Source organism: Acomys minous, assembly GCF_964271855.1.
Source record: "Acomys minous genome assembly, chromosome: 16".
NCBI classification, from domain to species: Eukaryota; Metazoa; Chordata; class Mammalia; order Rodentia; family Muridae; genus Acomys; species Acomys minous.
The window spans coordinates 9,424,295-9,445,828 of NC_140498.1; the positions used below are offsets into that span (position 1 = coordinate 9,424,295).

At 42.4% G+C, this 21,534-nt stretch overlaps 2 protein-coding genes across 31 annotated transcripts in view; one reads left to right on the plus strand and one right to left on the minus strand.

Annotated features, from left to right (window-relative positions):
- The window catches only part of PIGL (phosphatidylinositol glycan anchor biosynthesis class L), a gene marked incomplete at both ends in the record, with an annotated part of 59,817 nt that extends 58,161 nt beyond the window's left edge, over positions 1 to 1,656 (minus strand). For all 4 annotated transcript variants that reach the window (XR_014775248.1, XR_014775249.1, XM_084760927.1 and 1 more), the window contains one exon: positions 1,422 to 1,656. Coding sequence is in view for 2 of the 4 variants with exons in the window: in XM_084760927.1 (XP_084617053.1) it covers positions 1,422 to 1,656 (235 nt within the window). The remainder of the gene's footprint in view (positions 1 to 1,421) is intronic.
- Positions 1,529 to 21,534, plus strand: part of NCOR1 (nuclear receptor corepressor 1) — a gene marked incomplete at its 3' end in the record, with an annotated part of 137,217 nt that continues 117,211 nt past the window's right edge. For 17 of the 27 annotated variants that reach the window (XM_084760824.1, XM_084760834.1, XM_084760825.1 and 14 more), the window contains exons 1-4: positions 2,953 to 3,132; positions 9,041 to 9,198; positions 15,774 to 15,951; positions 20,221 to 20,351. In XM_084760824.1, coding sequence (XP_084616950.1) covers positions 15,844 to 15,951; positions 20,221 to 20,351 — 239 coding nt within the window. In that variant the 5' untranslated portion in view covers positions 2,953 to 3,132; positions 9,041 to 9,198; positions 15,774 to 15,843. Of the gene's footprint in view, positions 1,662 to 2,275; positions 2,380 to 2,401; positions 2,796 to 2,949; positions 3,133 to 9,040; positions 9,199 to 15,773; positions 15,952 to 20,220; positions 20,352 to 21,534 lie in introns of those variants that run through there. The other 10 variants (XM_084760832.1, XM_084760838.1, XM_084760840.1 and 7 more) reach the window with 8 other exon arrangements.

Consider the following 21,534-nt stretch of genomic DNA (forward strand, 5'->3'; position numbering starts at 1 on the left):
AAATAAATAAATAAATAGAGGGGTACTCCTTCCTTTCTTGGTGCCTCTCCACTCTCAGATCTTTCTCACTTTTCCTTAATAATTCTGCATTAACTGTTTAAAAACCGGGAATAACTCTTCCAAATTCAGCTAATTTAAAAAATCAGTCTTGATGAAAGTAATCTAGAACAAGTAAATAAAAAGTGGCGCTAAGGGAAAAAGAATGTGTATAATGTGATTTCTGTGAAAAGTCTGCTATTTAAAAAAAAAATGAAGAACTGGCCGGGCATACATTTAATCCCAGCACTCAGGAGGCAGAGGCAGGTGGATAGCTGTGAGTTCGAGGCCAGCCTGGTCTACAAAGCGAGTCCAGGACAGCCAGGGCTACGCAGAGAAACCCTGTCTCAAAACCTAAAAATAAAAAATAAAAATGAAGAGCTGAGCTGAGCGGCAGTGACACATTCCTTTAATGCCAACACTCAGATTAGGCAGAGGCAGGCGAATCTCTGAGTTCCAGGCTGGTCTGGTTTACAGAGCAAGTCCAGGACAGCCAAGACTATCACACAGAGAAACTGTCTCGAAAAACAAACAAACAAAAAAACCAAACCAAAACCCCAAAAAAACAAAAAACAACTGGAACAACACACAACCCACATGGGAAAAGAGGTCATGGGCAGTTTTGAAAATCAGCTTTATTGAGGTATTACTTGATATACCATAAGGTTTACCCACTGCATGTATACAGATTAAAGTTGTGCAGTCATATTTAGGTATCATGGTTTTATTTTTGACTGTCTGTGTCATACATAATGCAAGCCTTATTTTTGAAGAGTCCTTTTAATGAAAGCTGGGTGGAGATGAACTTTAAATTTATCTATAAATGTAGTGTCTATCGTCAGCTGAGGTTTAAAAAAAAATCTTCCGATTTGACAGATGCATCTTTGCAGCGCAAAATAGATTTCAAGAACGTCTTTTGCTATTTATTAGGAAAGAAACTTGGTGGGTTGAGCAGACATACAGCTCAGATTGTTTGGTGCACGATTATTTTGATCCTGCAAATAGATGGTTCCTCTGGATAACAGATCAGGCACAGTGGCTCATGCTTGTAATCACAATACTGCGGAACCTATAGGCTAGCAGTGAAACTCTCAAAAAACAAACAAACACCACCCAGTTCAGTAGCAGTTCCCAAAGGAACACGCTGGTACTGAACCGAACCAATGATGAACAACTAATTTTCTGCTCCTCGGTTTGGCTAGGGAGGAGTGAAATTCGCTCGGGGGGTTCCCCAACCTATTTGGGAAGCTGGTTGCTTCTGTCCCTAGCCTGTGACAGAGAAAAGAACGTTCGGTGTATTCACTTAGCTACTGCCTGCGACCGAAAACCTTGAGATCGGTTACTCCCTAGCCCGGCTCCCAGCGACCCTCCCTACGGTCTCCTACCTGCGGAGAAGCAGAGCAGGGACACCCGCTGCTCTAGGCGGGCCAAGCCTAGCACGGTAGGAGCAAAGAACATGGCTTCATCGTCCGGGTGTGCGATCACCAGAAGGGCCCGGCTTCCGGCTCGCGGCAGGCCCGCCTGCTCGGGAGACCTCATTCGTTCCGCCGAGTCCCAAACCCGGAGGAAGCCCCATGTCAAGACGGCCACTACCGCACACAAGAGACCCACCACTTCCATGCCGGGTGAGTGGTGCTGCGCCTGCGCAGTAAGAGAGGCTGCGGGTGGGTTCTGGTTCCTGCGGGAAAACCGAACCTGCTGAAACTGCGTTCCGTGGTTAAAGTGCGCAGTGGCTTGAGAACAGGACTCGTGGTCTACGGTGGAAACTTCCACCTCTTACGGCACCGTCTCGTCTTTTCTATAGCCGTGGCGAAATCCTGTGCCTGCTCCCGTTCCAGGGCCAAGCCAAACTGTGCGAACTAGTATCTTGTCTTTCTCACCGTTCAGTGTGCTTTAATATTATTTTGAGATGAGCGTCTTTGTCTGTACCCCTGAACTCACAATATATAGACCACGCTGGCCTCGAGTTTTGCAATGATTTCTCATCCCTTTGCCTCCTGAGTTGTGATTTCAGGCGTTGTCAGCTGCGCCGGCTAAAGCGGAGGCATTTTAAGAACAACCCTCAACGTTTCGGTAGGAAGAGTTCCCTTCTCGCCACAACTCGTTTTCTAATCCAACCTTTTTTTTTTTTTTTTTTTTTTTAAATAAGGACCCACGACTTAGCACACACGGCCCCGTTGCCCGGAGAAGTTTCCCGAAGTGGGTCACACTTTTGTCTTTTTTCCTCTCTCACATGGCGGCTTTGTTTAGAGGAAAAGTAAGCAGCTAAGAAGGGAACGTCACCTCACTATAGGGTGAGGCTGAGGAGAGTGCGGTCACGAGGCCCTGAACTTCTCTGAGGAGGTAAGAGTTTAGGAGCCGCCACGGAGGAGGAGGAGGAGGCGGCCTAGCCCGCCATTCTGGTGAAGACTGGGTGTGAAATTCACGCGCATCCTAGCCACGTGTGGGCTCGGGCTTTTTCCTCTTTCGGCGAGGAGCGTGCAGAGTCGCTTTGGCGGCGCGCAGGGGTCGCAGGGCTCGCCTCGCGCCCGGCGCCTCCTCTTTCTTTCTTTTTTTTTTTCTTTTTCCCACGCCTGAGGGGAAAGGCCCCGGGGCGCGCGGGAGTGGCCGGCTCGCGGTGGCGCTCCGGGCCGGGGGCGCGATGGCTGCCGTGGCGGGTCCGGCCGGAGGCGAGGCTGCCGGGGCGGGTCTGAGCGTGAGGGACAACTTGAAAGGAGGAACCGGCGCAGCACCCGCGACTCAGAGGAAGCGAGGCCGAGGTAAGAGCTGCGCTCGGCCGGGAGGAGGGGAGTCGGCTCCCCAACCCTCCGGAAGGAGGAGGAGCCCGCGTCGGAGCCGCCTCAGCGCGGCCGCCCGGCCTGAGTGGTGGTGGCGGTGCTGGGGGGGGGGGGGGGAAGGCAGGAGGGGGGGGGAGAGGGAGAGGGGTTGAGGCAAGATGGCGGCTAAGGTGGCGAAGCTGCGGCGGCGGCGGCGGCCGGAGTGAGCGCCCAGCTCGCCGCGCCGAGCCGAGGGCCGGGCGGAGGGCCGCGCGCCGGCGCCGCGCCCTGGTCGTCCGGCCGTGGGGGTGCGCCGGCTCCCACGCTCCGCCAGCTCCGGGTGAGTAGGCCCGGCGCCTGCAGCCCCGGCCTCGGGGCCCTGCTCGCCCGGGAGCTTCCGAGGGCTCCTAGGGCGCCAGCGCCGGAGGCGGCTTCTCGGGCCGGGCCAGCGGGGGGTGGAGGGGGTGGGGAGGGCGGGCGCGTCGCGGACTACGCCGGGTTGGGACCCGTCCGAGCGGCGGATCTCTTCCTCTCGGCCACGCAGGGGCGAGTCGGGCGCGGCGGGGAGTTCAGGCTTAGGCGAGTGGAGGCTTTTCTGGAGTTTGGAGGAAGAATGGTGGCCTGTGGCGGGCGGACATCGGCCCGGGGTATCTGTCTGGTGTGTGTGTGTGTGGGGGGAAGGGGGTCGTGCGGTGCCGGCCGGGCGGACGGGGGGAGGGCGAGCCTGGGCGGCTCGGGGTGGGGTCGGCGCAGGTGACCCGCCTGGGCCCCACTCGGAGGGGAGAGTTGGTGGGGGCTGAGTGGCGAGTGTGGAAGGGGTTAAGGAGGGTGACAGCGATGGGCAAGTGCGTGAGGAGTAAACTAGTTCACCTTCTAGCTGGCCCACTTGAGGTCTAATGGCGAAGGGTTGGTAAGTGGTGCAGATGCAAAGAGCAGCACCCTCTGCCTCCTGCCGTTTGTTACTGGTGTTTTCTTGTGCCAAGTGGGAGAGGGCACCCCTTTTTCTCATTTTGGGAGACAGCGACGACCGGAATTCGAGAGACTAATTGAGAAAGCAACCGTAACGGAAAAGGGCACTTGCGTTCTTAGGATTAGCCTGGATCAGGAATTGTCACGTATGAAAAGGAGTGATAATTTACGAAAAGTATTTGCCCAAGAATTGGCAGGTTGTATGCCACAGTACCTGGTCAACGGAGTTAACGTGGGAGAGTGTCTTTGGCATTAGTATGTTTCACCTGCATCAGATTTGCTTGCTACCCTAATTAGATCCTATTGTATTGACATTTACATTCCTTGTGTGCACCCTGGTGAGAGAGCGATGGGGCTCTGAACATGAATGGCTCTGCGCAAAGAGCAACAGGCTTGGGATTTAAAAATGCCTACGCACGCATTCATATGGTCAGGGTTTTTTTTGTTTGTTTGTTTTTGTTTTTCGAGACAGAGTTTCTCTGTTATCTTGGCCGTCCTGGACTTGCTTTGTAGACCAGGCTGGCCTCGAACTCACAGCGATCCGCCTGCCTCTGCCTCCCGAGTGCTGGGATTAAAGGCGTGCGCCACCATGCCCGGCTCTGTTCAGGGTTGTCTTTTATCAGTAGCTGCTGCTGATTCTGAGTCACAAGGACTATCAGGAAAATCGAAGAGCTGATATTTTAAATTAATTAATTTTGCTTGTTTTGAAACCGTTTTAAGTCTGTAGCACTCGCTGGCCTGGAACTCCCTATGTAACTGATGCTAAAATTGCATGCCTGCACCACCACACCTGGCATCCTGTATTTAAGTTTTAATAGTTTGGGGAGATGTTTTAATATATCCTCACATAGATTTGTTGGATGAGCCAGTTAATATTTGCCTGGGCTCAGACTCCGACTTATTTAGATATGGGTAAAAGTTACAGAAGAAATGAAGTTAAGTTACTACAGAGAGATCTTTTTTCATTCGATTAAGATCTAGTGGCCGAGTGGGGTTGTGGTGCTGCATGCCTTTAGTCCCAGCACTCAGAAGGCAGAGGCTGGTGGATCGCTGGTCAAGGCTAGCCAGGTCTACTGAATGAGTTCCAAGGCAGCCAGCGCTACACAGAGAAATTTTCGAAAAGCAAAACAAAACAAGAATCCAGTGGCTGTTTAGTTTATTTTAATATTTATAGCTTCTAGTTGTTTTGTCTTAAGTGCACCTGCTAATGAAAATGCAAGTGTGTGTATATATTTGTATACACTTGCCATACCAAACCACTTTAGCAAAGGCTTGCCATATGTTGTGATACTCCTCTTGAGGAAAAAAACTGTAATATTAAGAATCATAATTCTCCCTGTAATTAACTGGCATTTAGAACATGTTCACCTTTCTGTGTTTGTTTCCTTATCTATAATACTAGAAAAACCTTTGTTCTCACAGGTTTTGTTGTTGTGACTCTAGACTGAGTTAATAGTTATGAAACTGGACTGAGGTTGTAGCCCAGTTGGTAGAGAGCTCAGCTATTGTGCGTGTAGCCCCAGATGCGATTCCTCAGAACCACATAAAAAGCAGGCACATGTCCACTCAGGAATTGGAGGCAGGAAGATTAGAAAGAAGTTCAAGATTGTCAGTAGGTGCTTATTGAGTTTGAGGCCAACCTGGCTATTCATGACTTTGTTTCAAAAAAAAAAAATTGCTTGAAACAGATTAAATCTCATTATAACTTAACAGAATATACCTGTTGCTAATGTAGTTATATAGCTATGATTCTCTCCCAAGGATTCCAAACAGGAATATATTGCCTGGCATGGTAATCGTAATACCGCCTGCAGATCTCAGTGAGTTTGAGGCCAGATTGGTCTAAATAGTGAGTACCAGGACAGAAAAGGTCAGAATGGAGAAGGAAGAGGAGGAAAGGAGAAGTAGATAATACACATTTTTAAAAAAAGATTTTATTATTTATTTATACAGTACTCTGTACCCCATGTATACCTGCAGGCCAGAAGAGGGCACCAGATCTCATTATAGATGGTTATGAGCCACCATGTGGTTGCTGGGAATTGAACTCAGGACCTTTGGGAGAACAGACAGTGCTCTTAACCTCTGAGCCATCTCCCCAGCCCGATAATACATATTTTTAAGTGAATATCTTGTATTTAAAAAAAAAAAAAAGCTTGGGACTGGATAGATAGATGGTTGTGTTTGCAGGAGACCCAGGTTTTGTTCCTAGCACTCCTGGCAGTTCACAGCGTCTGTACTTCCAATTTTAGAGGATCTAATGCTCTCTTGTCCTCCAAGGTCACCAGGCAAGCATGTGGTGCACACACATAGGCAAACACTTATACATGTAAAATGAAAACAAATAAATATTTGGTGAACTGAAAATATTGGATTGTCCACAAGATGAAGGAAAAATAAAATGCTGAAAGTTAACTTGTTTCTTTGAGTTTAAGTGAATAGAATTTTGTTCCAAGGCCAGGCAAGTTTAGATCATTTTAGCCTTTAAGGCATTTAAAGATTTACTTATGCATTTGTTTACTCGTTTTTGTGAAATGATGATATCTTTGTCATTGTCACTTGTTTTATCTTTTGGATAGGCCAGGGATTGATGTACGTGAATATCAGCCTATTTGTTATATTTTTTTGGTTTTTTAATTTTTTTTTTTTCCGAGACAAGGTCTCTCTGTGTAACCTTGGCTGTCCTGGACTCACTTTGTAGACCAGGCTGGCCTCGAACTCACAGCGATGCGCCTGCCTCTGCCTCCCGAGTGCTGGGATTAAAGGCGTGCGCCACTGTGCCTGGCTGTAATTCATATTTTTATTGGTACTGGAAATGGTACTGTTTTTATGTATTTAGTTACCCCCATCTTAAAAAAATACTTACTTAAAAATGCATATATTTATTATGAGTATGTATGCCCATGGCATTTTTGGGGAGTTCAAAGGAGAGCTTTCAGGAGTCAGTTTTAGCACCTGGTTGGGAGACTTGATGGCAAGTGCCTTTACCGGCTAAGCCATCTCACCGGTTGTTATGTATTTATTTTGAGATGGTGTATGTTGCCCAAGCTGGCAGCCTAGAACTGAACTCAGGTGCTTCTTATAGCTGGAACTACAGCTGAGCACCATAGCACCTGGCCTCGTCTGTTCTTTTACTTCACGCATATTTTATTAGAGCATGATGTAAAAGTTATCAGCTAACATACTTAAAGACCAGAGACTTGTGAAATAAGAGCTTTTAGTTTACATTTTTTTTGTTTAAATTAATTATAGATACAAGTAACTCAATTGTCAGTGTAATTGATACTTTGTTTTTGTGTTTGAGGATACAAAAAGTAATTTTGATGGTTAAAAGGACATTTCTTTCTCTATTGGCCCTCCTTAGGAATGTTGAAAAACTATGAAAAACCCCTGGTGTAGCAGTAACTATGTGGATCATCTATCTTTTTTTGGGTATTTTTTGTGATCTTGTTTGTTTTTGTTTTTTCTTTTTTAAAGATTTATTTATTTATTTATTTATTTATTTACTGTACAGCAGGCCAGAAGAGGGCATCATATGACATTGTAGATGGTTGTGAGCCATCATGTGGTTGTTGGGAATTGAACTCAGTATCTTCGGAAGAATAGCCAGTGCTCTTAACCTCTGAGCCATCTCTCCAGCCCCTGTTTTGTTTTTTCTTTAACATTTATTTTATTCTTTTTTTCCATTTATTTTATTCTTAAGCCATTTTTGCTACCCTAGGAGCTCCTGTGGTCAGAAAGTTACTTGGATAAGCCTGGGGGTGGTAGTGGTGGCGGCGGAGCATGCCTTTAATCCCATCATTTGGGACGAAGGGGCAGGCAGATCTTTGAGTTTGAGTCTGGTCTACAGAGTAAGTTCTAGAACAGATAGGGCTTCTCAGAGAAACCCTGCCTCAAAAAGCAACAACAACAACAACAACAAAAAGAAAATTACTTGTATAATTTTCAGATATAACCTGTCTCCTCTACCCACTTGTGTTTGGAAGTCAGAGATATAACAAAAACAGTGAGTCTGTGAGCTTCAGTTTAATTCCGTACTGCTGTTAACTTTTGCTGTGCTCTCAGAAACAAGTTAAATTGGTTAAAATAAATTTCTTACAATCTGTAAAATTGTAGAATGTGTAGCCGTGTATAGATGTAGTCTTGTTTTATATTTGAATATTTTGAGAGTATGAATAACTGCTAATGAAATGGCGTGCCCAAGTTGTTGTTATTGGGCAGAAACAGAAGCCACATTTCTGACATCTAGTATGGTGTTCATTATATATACGTGGAACAGTTCCATTTGATGATGGATTTTTTTTCTTCCTTTTTTGGTTTTTTAATATTTTTGGTTGTGAGCCTAACCTTTAATGGCTGAGCCATCTCTCCAGCTTTTTTTTTTTTTTTTTTTTTTTTGAGACAGGGTTTCTCTGTGTAGCTTTGGCTGTCTTGGACTTGCTGTGTAGACCAGGCTGGCCTTGAACTCACATTGATCTGCCTGCCCCTGCCTCTTGAGTGCTGGATTTAAGCCAATATGCCTGGCTTGATGATGAATTCTTCTGATGTTCCGTGTAGATACTGAATTTAAAGTATTTTATAACAAACTTCTGCAATGAATATACAATTTGAAGCAAATGCCACTTAAGTTATTCTTTGTTTTGATGAACTTTTCATTTTATTTTTATATTTTTTGATTTGTGTGTGTGTGTGTGTATGTGTGTGTGTGTTTGTTTTTTGTTTTTTGTTTTTCAAGATAGGGTCTCCCTGTGTAGCCTTGGCCGTCCTGGCCTTGCTTTGTAGACCAGGTTGGCCTCGAACTCAACATCGATCTGTGTGTGCCATCACTCCCGGCTATTTTTTGATTTTTTTTTTTTCCGAGACAGGGTTTCTCTGTGTAGCCTTGGCTGTCCTGGACTCACTTTGTAGACCAGGCTGGCCTCGAACTCACAGCGATCCACCTGCCTCTGCCTCCCGAGTGCTGGGATTAAAGGCGTGCGCTACCACCGCCTGGCTTATTTTTTTATTTTTTTGAGACAAGGTTTCACTGTATAGCCGTGGCTGTGCTAGAACTCACTTTGTAAACCAGGTTGGCTTCAAACTTACAGAGATTCATCTGTCTCTGCCTGCTTCTTCCTCCAGAGTGCTGGTATTAAAGGAGTGTACTACCATGCCTGACTGTATTACTCTCAAGTTAATAATCTTTACATAAATAATATGGAGGATTTGCATATTTGGTTATTTATAATATCTGAGCTATTAAATCTACCTATTTTGCATTTTATTATGAATTTTTTCAGATTGGATATGGTGGCTCCTGCATGTAATCCTGTGGAGGCAGAGAGGCAGGAGGATCACAGAAACTCCAAAGTAGTCTGCTCCACGTAGTGAGTTCTAGCCCAGCCAGGACTATGTAGCAAGACCCTGTCTCAACAGCCCCACCCCTGAAAAAGAAGAGGTACACTTTTTTTTGTCCTTTAAACTGTCCTCTTTTGTGGATTGTTCTTTTCCCACTTTGCTTTCCTAAGCCCTACTATATGAATTGTGTCTTCCAGGGATTTGATGATACATTTGAACCAGGAGGTTTCCCTCCTATCTCATTTTTTAAAAGTATATATTTTGTTATGGATATTATTTTTTAGTTCTTTTGTTACTGGAGTTGTTTGTTTATTTTTGGGGCAGGGTCTTGAAGGGTTGGATTTGACTCACTCTGTAGCTCAGGCTGTTTTTGAGAATGTGCTGGGATTGCAGGCATGAGCTGCTGTACCTGGCTAGGAGTTGCTGACAGGTGATAATGTGACTGCTCAAGTGCATGTCCATTTTGTCTCCTTTAAGTTGCAAGGCCCTGGTAGGCCTGTATACAAGTGAGTTTAGAAAGAACTCTTTCTCTTTACCTCATTTCTGGGGTAGAGGATGTTTGCTGAGTACATAAAAGAGCCTATGAGCTAGCTTTAGTGTGTTAGTGTGTTGGCTATAGAAGGGGTCAAATACAATAATGCATGGCATTTGTTGTTGAATAGTTTTTGAAAATTAAAAAAAAAAAGCATACTCATGTATTGAAATAGCAGTGACTTATCAAAGCAATTATTTCAGAAAAAAAGTCTTGCCAGTTTACTTGAATTTTTGTGAGGATGAGGAAGTAAAAATGGAGATTGGTTTGTTCATGATACATGATAGCATTTAAATTCCAGGTAATGTTGGATGTAAGAATGTTTTAACAAGTGCGCGCAGAATGAAGTTAGAGAGTAATTTCTGCTAAAGAAAGTGTATAAACTAGAAATTTGGAGTATTTGGTTTACAGGGCTGTAATATAATATGGAAATACATCCTTAAGTAGGTTACTGTATTCTGAAACGCAGGGAAGGGTCAAGGCTACCAAACTGTTTGGATTTCTTCCTCTACTTGTGTACTTGAAATGTAGACCGCTGGCCTCTGTGTCTGTGTCTGCAGAATGGCACTGTAGGAGAGGGACCCCGGCCTTGCGCACAGCAGGCAAGTGCTGTCCCAGTGGCCTCCCAGCTTCCGCTCTAGAGTATATTGTGGAAGTTTTTGAAAAAAGATTTATTTATTAAGTATACAGTGTTCTGTCTGAAGTACACATGCTCACCAAAGAGGGTACCAGATCTCATTCTAAATGCTTGTGAGCCACCATGTGGTTCCTGGGAGCTGAACTCAGGACCTTTGGAAGAATAGCCAGTGCTCTTAACCACTGAGCCATCTCTCCAGCCCTGGAAATTTTTTGTTTTTTGTTTTTTTTTGAGACAAGGCTTTATGTTGTCCAGGCTGATCTTGAACTTCTGAGTTGAAACAGTTCCTGCCTCCTGAATAGCTGGGACTTGGGGCTAGGCACACACCATCGTGCCAGGTTTGGCTCTTATATTGTTATGAGGACATTATGATTGTGGACTGCCTTTTTCTTCATGTGCTTGGTCAACTATTGAAATTTTTGCTCATACACAGTTCAGATTCACAGCAATCAAGTTTTACCCCTTGGCAGTGACATAGATAACATAATTTTGAACAGGCTTGAAGTAATAATCACGCCTTTAAAATTCTATTTAAAGATATCTAATTTTGCATTATTTTAAAATATATTTTTTAAAGATTTATTTATTATATATGTAGTGTTCTGCCTGCATGTACACCTGTATGCCAGAAGAGGGCACCAGATCTCATTATAGATGGGTGTGAGCCGCCGTGGTTGCTGGGAATTGAGCTCAGGACCTTTGGAAGAGTGGCCAGTGTGCTTGACCTCTGAGCCGTCTCCCCAGCCCTATTTTAAAATATTTTTATTTTTGTGTATATGTGTATGATGTGTATGGATGTGTGAACATGTCATGGTTCATATGTGCAGGTCAGAGGACAACTTCTAGAAGTCAGTTATTTTCACTTGTATGTGTGTTCAGGTATTAGAACAGCAAGCACCTTATTTGCTGAGCTGTCTCACAGGGCCTGCATTGCATGTGAGGTGTGTGCTTGTGTGTCTATGTGTATGTGTTTGAGACAGGGTCCATTCTGTATCCCAAACTGGCCTGGAATCAGGCCTCACACATGGTATTGATTCTCGGGCTACAGGTGTAAGTTACCATGCCCATCTACATTGCTTTTGAAGTATTTAAATGAAGCTGGTGTTGTGTCTGAGGCAGGAGATTATCAGGAGATCCATGCCAACCTAGGCTAATTGGGCAGCCCTGCGTTAAAAAAAAAAAAAAAAAAGAAAGAAAGAAAGAAAGAAGGAAAGAAAAGAAGAAAAAAGTTGGGCTGGAGAGATGGCACAGTGATTAAGAACATTGACTGCTCTTCCAGAGGATGCTGGTGCAGTTCTTAGCGCCCACATGCCAGCTCACAACTGTCTGTGACTCCAGTGCTAGAAGATTAACTCCCTTTCCTGGCCTTCATCGGCATAGGCATGTATGTACTGTATGGGTAGACATTCACTCAGGCAAAAATACTCATACACATACATTTTATATTTTTTTATATTAAAAGTATTTTTAAAAGCTGGGCAGGATGGCTCAGAGGCAGGTGGATCGCTGTGCGTTTGAGGCCATCCTGGTCTATAGAGCCAGGACAGCCAAGGCTGTGCAGAGAAACCCTGTCTCGAAAAACAAAACAAAAGCCAAACAAAAAGTGTTTTTAAAAGAAAGTATTTGGAATATTAACAAATCTTGTGCTTTCTAACAGTAAAGGCCTAAATTGAGCATGGTGTATGTCAAACGTGGGAGCACACACGTCTGATGGAGAAGGAAGAATTGAGAATGCATAGAGTTCTCCTTCTACCACAGGGTGGCCACCCATGTCCACAGCCTAGCTGTAGGGAGCCAACCCATGTCCACAGCCTAGCTGTAGGGAGGCCGACCCATGTCCACAGCCTAGCTGTAGGGAGCTGACCCATGTCCACAGCCTAGCTGTAGGGAGGCCGAGGCAGAGGATTAGCAATCATGGCCAGTATTGGGGCTGGAGAGATGTTTCAGAGGTTAAGGTCACTGACTGCTCTTCAGAGGTCCTGAGTTCAATTCCAGCAACCACTGGTGGTTCACAACTATTTATAATGAGATCTGGTGCCCTCTTCTGGCCTGCAGGTATACATGCAGGCAGAGTGCTGCATGCATCATAAATAAATAAATCTTTAAAAAAAAAAAAAAAAAAAAAAAAAAAAAAGACCAAGGTTGACCTCAAGTAAGTTTGAGGCTATCCTGGGCTATGTGAGATTCTGTTTCAATAAATAAAATCTTCAAAAGGAAGGTGAGTTAAGTGAAAGGAAGATTTTTTTCTGCATATCTTTTTCTATCTTTAAAAGACAGAAGTTCCTCCGCTAGTGTGGTGGTGCTAACTTTTAATTTTAGCACCCAGAAGGCAGAGGCAGGAGAATCCTCTGTGAATTCCAGGCTGGCCTGGTCTGCAAAGAGTCCAGGACAGCAAGGCTCTATAACAGAAACCCTGTCTTTGAGGGGGGAAAAGTTCCACATTTTTTCTTCTTTCCCTGGAGACAGGGTTTCTCTGTGCTTGCCTCTGCCTCCCAAGGTGTGTTCTACTACTGCCCGGCTTACTTGGATATTTTTATAGTTTCTTTTTCTTTTTCCATCTTTTTGTTTTGTTTTGTTTAAAGACAGGTAGGCTAACACAGAGAGACCCTGTCTTGAAAAACAAACAAACAAACAAACAAAACAACAACAACAAACCAAAACCAAACCAAACCAACAACAACAAAAAAGTGACCTGATGTCAATTTCTGGCCTCCACACACACCCAGACACAGTCTAGAGCACATACGTGCACTATATACCTCAGCCATAGGGGTTGAGGAACTCCTTGCTGAGGTTTTTACTGAAAATACTGAATGTTGATTGGCAATATTGAAATCGTAGCTTAATTTTTTGGGAAAACTGACATCTTCATGTTCTGCCTGCCCTTTGTGTTCAATAACTTTCAGGTCCGTCAGTAAAATTTTTTTTAGACTTTGCTACAAATAGGTCTTTTAGGTGTGATGGCGCATGCCTTTAATCCCACTAGGCCTGACAGCGCTAGTTCAACTCCAGAACCCATATGGTAGAAGGAGAGAACATACTCATAAGTGTCCTCTGCCACTCTGCCATGACCTACCCACATACACACATGCACACACACTAACTAAATAAATACATAAATGTAAAAGAAAGATTTTAAAAAGAACTGAATTAATAGTTTGACATTGACATTGAAAGTGTGATCTTTCAGCTCTGGCTTTAAGTTGGTTTGTTTTATTTCAATTGATTTTAAATTGGAAGATATTTTATAGAGAGATCTTTGTTTGTTTGTTTGTTTGTTTGTTTGTTTCTGAGACAGGGTTTCTCTGTGTGTATCTCTGGCTGTCCTGGACTCGCTTTGTAGACCAGGCTGGCTTCGAACTCACAGGGATCCACCTGCCTCTGCCTCCCGAGTGCTGTATAGAGAGATCTTGATGCGCCAGGCTCTAGTGAGTGGTAGAGGGAAAGGATGAAGAGAGAGTCTAGATGGGCATATTCTTATTGAATCAGAAATTTTGCCTTTGTTTCCTTGGGTTTTATACAAGATGCTTGAACCCAGCCCAGTAGCACATGCGTGTAATCCCAGCACTCAGGGAAGCAGTTAGATCTTTGTGAGTTCGAGGCCAGCCTGGTCTGCAGAAGGAATCCAGTACAGTCAGGACTACACGGAGAAACCCTGTCTCAAAAAAAAAAAAAAAAAAAAAAAAAGATTGGAATTGGCTGTTATAACCTAAAAATTTGTATGAAAGAAAGTAAAGGTTAGTCCCATGATTTTGCTACTTACTGCCTTTCATGTTGGCATGGCTTTTTTATCTGAGAGATCAGAGTCAAAGTTCACTAAAATTATCCCACAAAATTATTCCTAGGACATTCTTAAGTATTATCAACAGAAGGGAAATGGAGAAATCGCTCAACTTATAGTGATATTGAATGTTGGTGATAGATGGTGAACATTAGATTTCAAATTAAAACAACAAAGCAAAAGCCCCTTTAACTTACACCACATGGATTCCTCTCATTTCTGTTCTTTGCTTTTAGTTGTTCTTTGTTACAGGGTCTTTGTACATAGCTCAAGTTGGCCTGAAACTCATGCTCTTCATGCCTCATCCTAAGTCCTGGCATTATAAGGGTGCACCACCACACCTGCCTTGTCACGTGCATTTCTGACATATAGGCTACTGTTAGCCCATGTTCATTCAGATTGTTTTCTAGTTTTTCTTTTGCCTTTTAAAAAATCATTATTAGAAATATATATATATATATATTTAATCTTAATATATATATAAATAATTTATAGCCAGGTATGGTGGTGCACGCCTGTAATCCCAGTACTTGGGGAGGCAGAGGTAGGTGGATTGCTGAATTCAAGGCCAGCCTGGTCTACAAACCAAGTCCAGGTCAGCCAAGGTTACATAGATAATCCCTGCTTGAAAAACCAAAAATAAAAATAAAAATAAATACACACACACACATAAAATCTTGTCTGCTCCCAAATTAGTGTATGTATACATACATATATGCATGTCTAAAATTTTTGTTGTGGAAAATTTACATATTTTTATGTTACTCAAGGCAAGTCAAATTTCTATTTATAGTCTACAATGTATCTTTTTCCACTGTATGTAAAAACTCAGTCCTGTTTATAAATGATTCTTTTTTGGTGTTTTGAGACAGGGTTTTCTGTGTAGCCTTGGCTGTCCTGGACTCACTTTGTAGAGTCTGGCCTTGAACTCACAGTGATCTACCTGCCTCTGCCTCCCTGAGTGCTATAATCCCAGCACTCCGGGAGGCAGAGGCAGGTATCTCTGTGGTCTACAAAGCGGGTCCAAGACAGACAAGGCTACACAGAGAAACCCTGTCTCAAAAAACAAAACAACAACAAACAAACAAAAGAGGCGAATGTATTTAATGCTAATGAATAGTTTCATATGTTTTATCATCAGAAATCAATAGTAGGGGCTAGAGAGATGGCTCCACAGTTAAGCAGTCCAGAGTTCAATTCCCACATGGCTCACCACTGTCTATACTGGGATCTGATACCCTCTTTTGACATGCAGGTGTATGTGTAGATAGAGCACTCATATACATAAAGTAAATAAATAAATCTTTAAAAGGAAATAACAATACCCCTCTTCCCCAAACCCTTGTTATTGTATCATAGTTGATATACATGACATTTGGGTTCATGCTAAGGTTATAGTAAAAATCTACTTAGCCTGAATTGAGTAAAGGAGAGCTTTTAATAAAGATAAGGAAAGTTAGATGCTTCTCATGGCCATTGACTCTGGAAAGAAAAGGCAGAAGACAGAGTTGTTTCTACACTGTTTTAGGGGCTGCAAGGTCCTTTGTATCTACGGTTCTCTGTGTAGAGAAAAAGATACATTGTTTATCAAGCTTTAATAACTTCTTTTAGATAAATATATGAGAACGTTGGCAATTGTGGTTTTGTTTGTATAGCTACAGTTATAACGTATTAGGACATTTTGTATTTTAGTACTTAAGAAATCTCTTTTTCTGTTCTGTGTAGGTTGTTTACTAGAAACATGGTTGTTTGTTGGAGTTGATCTCACAGCCCAGTGAGGCCATCTTTACTGATAATGTCAAGTTCAGGTTACCCTCCCAATCAAGGAGCTTTCAGCACAGAACAAAGCCGTTATCCTTCACATTCTGTCCAGTACACCTTTCCCAGCACCCGGCACCAGCAGGTAAGGATAGTGGCTGTCAAGATGCAGATGTGTTGTGTTTTCACCTTTCCTGATTAGTAGGTTTATTGGCTAGTAAGGGAATGTGCTGCTGCTGCTTCTTCTTTTTTTAAATGGCAAGAGTCTTTCACAGCCAGGTGTGGTAGAACACGCCTATAATTCCACCACATGAGGAACAAAGGCTGGAGGGTGGGAGTTCTAGGCCCCCCTTGGCTGCGTAGCACATTTGACGCCAGCCAGAGGCAAATGAGACTCCACCTAAAAAACGACAATCGCACAGATATGCATACTTTACTCAGCAAATGCTTGCCAATGGGTGAACAAGAGAAGTCCTTGTAGGACACTGGTCCCCAAAACTGGGTAGGCGTGTGTGCCCTATTGGGCGCATAGCTATGCAATAGCAGTAGAATGCTATACATACATACATATTTGCACACACACAAATTATGTTATACCTACCCATTCATTTATCTGTGAAGAGTCAGCATTTGAGAATTAGACTTTTTTTTTTTTTTTTTTGGTCTTTTTGGGATAAGGTTTCTCTGTGTACCTGTGGCTGTCTAGGACTCATTTTGTAGACCAGGCTTGCCTTGAACTCACAGTGATCTGCGTGCCTCTGCCTCCTAAGAACTGGGATTAAAGGTGTGTGCCACCACTGCCCAGCTAAGGATATTATATTTTTTTCTACATCAAAATTTTATTTATTTACTATTACTATGCTGTGTACATGTATGAGGTTTGTGTGCAAGTGCTGTAGGGCAAGTGCCATAGCATAAGTGTGGAAGTCTGAGGGCAACTTTGACGCATCCCACTGTAGTTTCTGAGGACTTAAAATGAGGTATTCATGATCGCTGGGCAAGCGCTTTGCTAGCTGATGGATTCTTTTCACTCTTCTTTCTTTCATTTACTCTTTTACTTCTTTCCTTGAACATAAAGTCTTTTGGTACATTAAATTTTTTTTTAAATGATTTTATTTTCAAATTTATGAGGTTTCTTCTTAAGCAGTCTATAAGTTCTGAATTTTTGTTACCTGCTTATATTGAAGGACTCTTCTTAGTTGAGCTTTAGTTTAATTTTATCTATTTATTATTTTCAGAACTTTTTCCTTACATAGAATTCATACAACATAAAAATATTCTACTATGAAGGTTGTATTACATGTGTTACCCAGAACATTTCTATGACCTGTAACGAAACACCAACCCTTTGGCGTCCAATAATTTACTTTATGAGTCTTGCATTTTGTCTTTTTAATCTGGCTTAATAAGTGTAGCATCTATTTCCAGTTCGATGTTTTCTTTTTTTATAGGTGCATGGCAATGTATAGATGTAACATGTTTTGATCGTTCATTCATTGATAAACAGTTTTGTTTTTCTCTTCTGTTTTGTGTTTTTTGTTTGTTTGGTTTTTTGAGACAGAGTTTCTCTGTGTAGCCTTGGCTGTCCTGGACTCCCTTTCTAGACCAGGTTGGCCTCGAACTCACAGAGATCCACCTGACTCTGCCTCCCAGTGCTGGGATTAAAGGCATGTGCTACCACACCTGGCCAGTTTGTTTTTTTTTTTTTCTTCAGTGGCTACTATAAATAATGTTTTGTGGAAATTTGTATTTAGACTTTTGTTTATAGTTATATGTTTTTACTTCCTTTCAATATATACTTCAGTATTTTCTGGGTTTTTATTAATTCTGTTTAAATATTTGCTTATGACTGAGTTGGCATGATTTTTTAAAAAGATCTAATTTATTATTTTTAGTGTCTCTTTGTGTGTTTGTGCATGTGAGTATAGTGTCTGCAGAGACCATAGGCATCAGATCCTTGGAGCTGGACTGTTAAAATTAAATGTATCTGTTCGGCCTAGGAAGCCAATAACTGACACAAAGAGACTGAAACATAATTCAGAGGTGCAAGCACTATGCCTGGCAGAATCTAAACTGCTGCTAACCTAACTAAGATAAACTACTTTAATCCTCATAACCTACATATGTCCCAAGCATTTGCCAGTTGGATCCTTCTCGGGCAGCTTCTCTTCTCCTCTCCATCAACTCCCAGCTCTTCCCCCTCTCCAGGAAGTCCTGAGTTCCACTTCCTGTCCTGCTCAGCTGATTGGCTAAACAGCCTTTATTGACATTTGTTACATCCACTCAAGATATTCCTCCAGACTTGATTTACAGGCAGTTGTGAACAGCCCAACATACATGGGTGCTGGGACTCAAGTCCAGGTCGTCTGTAAGAACAGTGCATGCTCAGTCCTCCGAACTGCTTACCTAGCCCTCCAGCCCGTATTTTTGTTTTGAAGCCAAGCTCTTACTGCTCTTATTGTTACTCTTTACTCCAAATATTTAAAAAGTTAAAAAAAAGTTAAAAAAAAAAAAAAGGAAGCAACTCTCCCCCCCTCCCCCATCAAACACCCCCCCCCTTTTTTTTTTTTGCCTCTGTGGGCATCACAAACATGTAGGTACAGCACCCATACCCATTTAAAAAACAAAAAACAAACTCTCTTTTAGTTGTGATAGAAGAAACTAGTACTCTTTTTTTGTTTGTTTGTATGTTTTTGTTTTTTATTTTTTGAGACAGGGTTTCTCTTGTAGTCCTGGCTGTCCTAGACTCCCTTTGTAGAGCAGGCTGGCTGAGAACTCACTGAAATCTGCCTGCCTCTGCCTCCTGTTTGCTAGGACTAAAAGGCGTGTGCCATTGTGCCTGGCTGCAACTAGTACTCTTAAGTAGTAATTTGATTTTTTTGGATTTTAGCTTCTTCATTTGTAAATAAACATGGCTCTAAACAAATAAATAACCTCTGTGTTTCTGCCAGCTAATTTGTTTTGAACTTACTACTGGAATGCTTACTTTCTTGTTCTTTCTTTTCTGTTTTCTTTTTGGAGAGAAGATCAAAGTCTAGGTCTGTCTGTGTAGACCAGGTTGGTCTGAGAACTCTGTCCACTTGTGCCTCCCAGTTGTTGGGATTAAAGACATGTCCTATTGCTATCACACCCGGCCTTTTTTTTTTTCTTTCTCTTTTCTTGAGAGAAGGTCTTACTCTGCAGCCCTAGGCCGGCTTGGAACTCAGTATGTATCCCAGCCTGGCCTCAAATTCAGGGTGGATGCACGTGACGAGTATCTTGAGTGTTGGGGTTACACTGATATTTCAGACTGGACACATGGATTTGAGACTTATTTATGGTGGTAATAAAGATTGGGAGTTACTGGGATCAATAAAAAAGAAATAGAAATTTTATTTTGCATTATTATTTTTAAAAAAACATTTATTTATTATGTATACAGTGTTCTGCCTGCATGTACACCTGCAGACCAAAAGAGACTTCAGATCACATTATAGGTGGTTGTGAGCCACATGTTCTGGGCAGGAATTGAACTCAGAACCTCTGGAAGAGCAGTCAGCGCTCTTAACCTCTGAGCCATCTCTCCAGCCCTATTTTGAATTATTTTTAACAATACTAATTAAGATATTGAGCCAGCAAGATGGTGGTGATTGACAGCATGAGTTCAGAGCCCAGAACCCACTTGGTGGAAGAAGAGAATTGACTCTCACAGGTTGTCCTCTGACCTCTGCGTAAATGCTATGGCATGTGTTGTCGGGTCCCAGCCTGCAGGAGAAATCGAATCAGGGTTCATCTGAAAGAGGGAGTGGGGATTGAAAGTAGGGTTCAGAGATGCGAGAAATAACGAATCAAGTCAGGAAATTTCTGATCAAGATTCACTTTATTGCTGACTAGCAGGAACATATATAGGGCAAGGTCAATAGGATCTATTCTTATCTCACTCACCCTAGCCCCCGTGCAAGAATACAATAGCCTGAATCACTCCCTGTAGAACTTCCTAGTTCTGTGAGTAGTTCCTTGTAAGAACTTCCTAGATCCTCTGGGTGGTTCCAAGTTGAGACTTCCCTACTTAAGGTCAATAGTCCAAGGATGGCCTGGAACACAATGGTTAAGAGGGTTTGCTGTTCTTTCAGAGGACTAGAGTTCTGTTTCTAGCACTCCATCTATGACTCTAGTACCAGGGTTTCCAACATCTTTTGGGCTCTGAGAGCATCCACTGCATGTGTGCATACATAAACAGGTATTCACCTGCATAGAAGGAAAAAAAATCTTACTAGAAATAATTAAAATGTTGGGGAAAAATTGCCTCAGTAAAGGATTAAACTTGTCATTGCTATTTGTTTTCATACTTATTGGTTCTTAATTATTTGGTTTAGCTTTATAGTGCAGTTCTTATTTGTGTTTAATAGGTAACTTATGATTATTTTAATACCAGGAATTTGCAGTCCCTGACTATCGCTCTTCTCATATTGAAGTTAGTCAGGCATCACAGCTTTTACAGCAACAGCAGCAACAACTTCGAAGACGACCTTCGTTGCTTTCAGAATTTCACCCCGGTTCTGACAGGTAATGGAATTTCTTTTATGTTTCTACTCAACATTAATTGACTTATACAGTTTACTTATTATCTTTAATTTTTCACTTACAAAGCTGCAACTGACATTTTAGTTGTGTTTTGAGCTCTTTCATTTATTCTAATTGATTACTTAATATTAACTTTTGGTTTTTCAAGACAGAGTTTCTCTGTGTAGCCTTACCTGTCCTGTAACTCACTCTGTAGACCAGGCTGGCCTTGAATTCAGAGTACCACCTGCCTCTGCCTCCTAAATGCTGAGATTTAAGGTGTGGGCCACCACCACCCTGCATGTTTTGAGCTCTTGTATTGGTTTTCTTTGAATTCTAGATCCTCCTTTTCAATCTCCCATATGCTGGGGGATTATGGTCTTGACCACAACACAGGGTGTTTGTCTGGTTTTTAAATAAAAAAATTTTTTTTGTTGTTGCTACTTTAAAAAATTATATCATTAATTTTGTTTTATTATTATTATTTTTAAAGATTTATTTATTAAGTGTACAGTGTTTTGCCTGCATTTATGCCTGCAGGCCAGAAGAGGGCATCAGATCTCATTATAGATGGTTGTGAGCCACCATGTGCTTCCTGGGAATTGAACTCAGGACCTTTGGAAAACCTTACAGTTCTCTTAACCCCTGAGCCATCTCACCAGCCCCATGATTAGTTTTTTAATGAAAAATTGTTTTACTTCATTTATGTGTATCAGGGCATGTACAATGGTGCATATGTGTAAGTCAGAAGACAGTTGGTGAAGGGGTCAGTTTTCTTCTATGTTACAGATTTTGGGGGTCAAACTAAGGTTCTCAGACTCAGTGGCAGTCACCTTTATCTGCTAAGCTATATATCTCCAGCCCCATTTTTTGTTAGTTTTGAGACATGGTCTCAATTGTAGTCTTGGCTGGCTTGAAACTTGCTATGTAGACCAGGTTGGCCTTAATCTTACAGAGATCTGCCTGCCTCTGCCTCCTGAGTACCACTATGCCTGATCTATTAGTTTAGTTTATTCTTTGACAGTTTCATACATGTACACTGTGTATTCTGGTCACCTCCTCTTTCCTATTTCTTTCCCATTTCTGTAAGCCCCTCTCCTTCCTGCAAATCATGTTACCCTATTTACTAGTTTGGATTTGTTTTGTGTTTCAGAATTTTACTAGTGCCATCTGTATGACTAACATC